This window comes from Geosmithia morbida, assembly GCF_012550715.1.
Source record: "Geosmithia morbida isolate 1262 chromosome Unknown scaffold_29, whole genome shotgun sequence".
In the NCBI taxonomy this organism is placed as follows: domain Eukaryota; kingdom Fungi; phylum Ascomycota; class Sordariomycetes; order Hypocreales; family Bionectriaceae; genus Geosmithia; species Geosmithia morbida.
This window is the reverse complement of record NW_023336216.1, coordinates 1-3570: the sequence shown is the minus strand read 5'-3', so window position 1 is coordinate 3570 and position 3570 is coordinate 1. Positions and strand designations below refer to the sequence as shown.

Sequence of the window (3570 nt, the reverse complement as noted above, 5' to 3'; positions counted from 1 at the left end):
CGTTCGCGTAGAACTTTATCTAATTTACGAATAATTCTAAGTGTACGTAATTCAATATATCTTATAAAAAAAATATAGCTATTAAATATATCACGCTAAACTAAAACCCAAGGTTCGTTAACAAGCGACTCGCCGAACCGTCTTCGCTAAAACAATAATACTAGAAGTATCGTGCGCCACCTCTACCTAAATGTTAGTTACTTTCATTAAAAAATTCAAAGGGAACGACCCACTCTTAGGGTATAAGGTTTCTAAATTTTCTTTTTAAGCGTTGTGCCGTATCGTAAGAGACGCATTTACTAAGTATCCAAGCACCGTAAATTTTATAAGTTATACCGATATTATTAAGTTAATACCTATAGTGCCCGCAGAATATAATTAAGTATAGAAACATTATCTAAGAGATAGGATTCTTATAAACACATTGCGAGAGCTCTATAAAGCCGGTAACTAGGAGTATAGGTTAGTTAATAGAAGTAGAGGGCATACATATACATAAGGTCTTTATAAACTAGAGCCGGGGAATATCTCTAATAGCTTAATAGTCGTTTGTCTAATTGTATTTCGGGTACTTCTATGCCTATCTTTCCGAAATCAAATAAATAGGCAGTAATAGCTATTACAATTTCCTTCATGTATGCTATAAAGTGGCGGAGCATACCTTCAACAATAGACTTATGTGGTCACTATAGCTAACAGAACGGTGTAGGGAATAGTGAGCTAATAGGATCAATCTTCTATTCCTATTTCTTCTACTCTCTATATGTGTATATACGTAATGTTAGTGATATCGAAAAGATAGATATATAATAAGGGGATATACGCGCATTAGACTCGGACTATAATGGGCTATACTCGTAAAGCAATGGCTATATATATATATAGATCTAGAGAAAGTGGGGCTAGTATATATATATACATTTCTACGCCCTATATATAGCCGCGCTAATATATATCTCGTTAGAGGAGAATACCCGCCGAGATACGAGCTTCTCTAGAGTATGTCTTTAAATACGAAGACGACGTAGTGAAACTAGCTACGTCTCGGCCTATACACGCCTCCTGCGACCATCCCGTACTAGCTATCACTAACACGCTATTGGCTGAATCGATCGACTCGCTATACTGATTTTAGCTAGGCTAGATCGGCTTAGACGATAATTAGGTCCGACCATAATGGATTTAGAGCCGATATACTCTATCTTGTTTTATAGATAGACTTAGTGTAGTACGATTCTAAGTCGCTATTCTTCTAGAGGCGCGAGGCGATAGTAGGATAATAAACTTAGAAAGAGGAAATAAGGCGGCAACCTATCCGTCTTACCCGAATTTTACGATAGTTTAGGTAGGCCGCCCCTAGATTGCGGTATACCCTTCCCACGTCGATCTAACTAAACTAGACCGTTATCGAAAGGATATTTTATATTCTCTATTCGGCGAATGAAGTAGAGTTTCCCTAGGCAACGGCCAATCCCTATATACTCTCGGCATTAGTGACCGCTCTATAATTCTCTAAGTATAAAAAGCCCGTTATATTCCCTCCTTCGGGTACTTAATCTTTTTATCTTTCTTTAACACTACTACTACTTCTATCTTCAATTTTTTTAACGCGTAAGGCTATAATACAAGGATGTCCACTAATATAGGTATGATTTGCTACCCCCGATACTACATTACACCAAGCCCCGCGAGCTAACTAAACAAAGCTTCCATAGAACTAGGCGTTCTTACGGATTTCTAGTTAAAGGAGCCTGCTATCGTTGTTATTACACTCTATAAGGCTTTCCTTCCCTACAATCACTCTACCGCGAGTGTCGCCGCTCGCCTCGATTGCAATAAGGTATAAGTCCCTACTAACCCGATTAATAGTGACTCCACTAACCCTAAGTGGAACGGGGCAAAATATAAATTTAACGTTACCCGCACGGGCGAGCTTGCTATTCATCTTTTCAAGCTAAATCCCTATAATAACGTATCGCTTGGGATCGCTCGCATTAAGCTCGAATTCCAAGACCAAGCGTCTATCACTGCCTACGTCGAGGGTACCGCCAAGAGAACCGGTAAAATCATGCTAGGCCTTAAATATATGCCGGCATAGGAATCACTAAAGATAGAAGACTTCGATCTTCTCGAAGAGGTAGACTGTAGCACTTTTTCTAAAGTAATTTAAGTACTTAAGAAGGATATAAGTAGGGTCTACGCACTCAAGAAGACTATAAAGATCTATAAGGAGAAGAGCTTCTAGGAATAGCATCATGCTAAGGTCTTGGCCCTTACGCACATGGACCACCCCTTCATTATTCCGCCCATGTTCCACCTTAAGTCGTCTAAAGACTACTACTATATACTGCCTTTTCTCTACGGTGCTACCCTTTAGCACCTTTTTGCGCGGGGGAAATCTATTAACGTTAACGATTCGCGCTTCTATATAGCCGAGATCGTGTGCGCACTAGAAGCCTTATACGGCTCGGGTTTTGTTTACTATAACCTTAAGCTGGAGAACGTCCTGCTCAACTACTAGGGTTACGTTATTCTATACGATTTCGACGCCTACTAGCGTATCGGCACGGCCAATTATATTTCATTTATAGCACTCTAGATTATATGGCTCCCGAGTTTTATACTAGCGCGGGATACAATCGCTCCGTGGATTTATAGGCTCTCGGTATTATTTTTTACGAAATGCTTATAGGCAACACGCCTTTTAATAATAAAGACACCCCGACACTAATCTATAAGATTAAGACGAAGCCTCTAGATTTTCCTAGCGTTATTCCTCTCGATGCTTAGAACCTCTTAACTCGACTGATTAATCGTTGCCCGAATGATCGCCTAGGGATCGCCGATATTAAGGCTTATTATTTTTTTAACGGATTAGACTAGGAGAGGCTACTTTAGCGTAAATACGAGCCTCTATTTCGATTCGATGTAGTTTATCTTCCCTCACGCTATACTTACTAATCTAACGAGCTAAGTCATTTTATAGGTAGATGCCCTAGATATATCTTTTTTTTAGTATTGAGTTAGGTAGTATATCGTGAGGAAACCGTAGTTATTATAAGTCTATTATAATTTCTTTAACTCCTTTATCTTTACCTATATATCGAGGAATATTCGAGTATTTTAATACTATACTTCCTAAACCCTAGATCAATACCCTAACTACTATGTCTCTCTACCTCCGTTAGCCGGTTGCACTCGCGGGGCGTTTTTGGCTTCTCTGCCCTATCACTACGAGTACGGAGTTGCTATAGGTGGAACGTGTAACGTCGCCGACCTTTAGAATTATATTTATACCCCTCTAAAAACCACTAACTTCCTATCGTGGCTATATATTACGGCCCGTTATGCGACCTTCACGTATACCCTATAGTTTTCTTACTTATCACTGCCTTTCCTACTTACATACAATAAGAGCGATTACCTTAATTACCTAGCGATCGTAATGATCACTCCTTACGATTATTGCATCCCCTTAGCGATCGCCTAGTATATAGTTAACCTCATTTCTATAGCCTAGTCACTCTTTACCTAGCTATCAATATAATAGTCAACGCTTCTTTTAGAACC

The 3570-nt window shown here is 39.3% G+C and overlaps 1 protein-coding gene across 1 annotated transcript; it reads left to right on the top strand.

The window, feature by feature from the left end:
* Positions 1-1781: 1781 nt before the first annotated feature.
* Positions 1782-2098, top strand: GMORB2_4948 (uncharacterized protein; the record flags this gene model as incomplete). Its single annotated transcript, XM_035466922.1, has 2 exons — positions 1782-1840; positions 1870-2098. Coding segments are annotated over 2 exons (288 nt in total), but the record flags the coding sequence as incomplete, so codon positions are not given.
* Positions 2099-3570: the final 1472 nt, after the last annotated feature.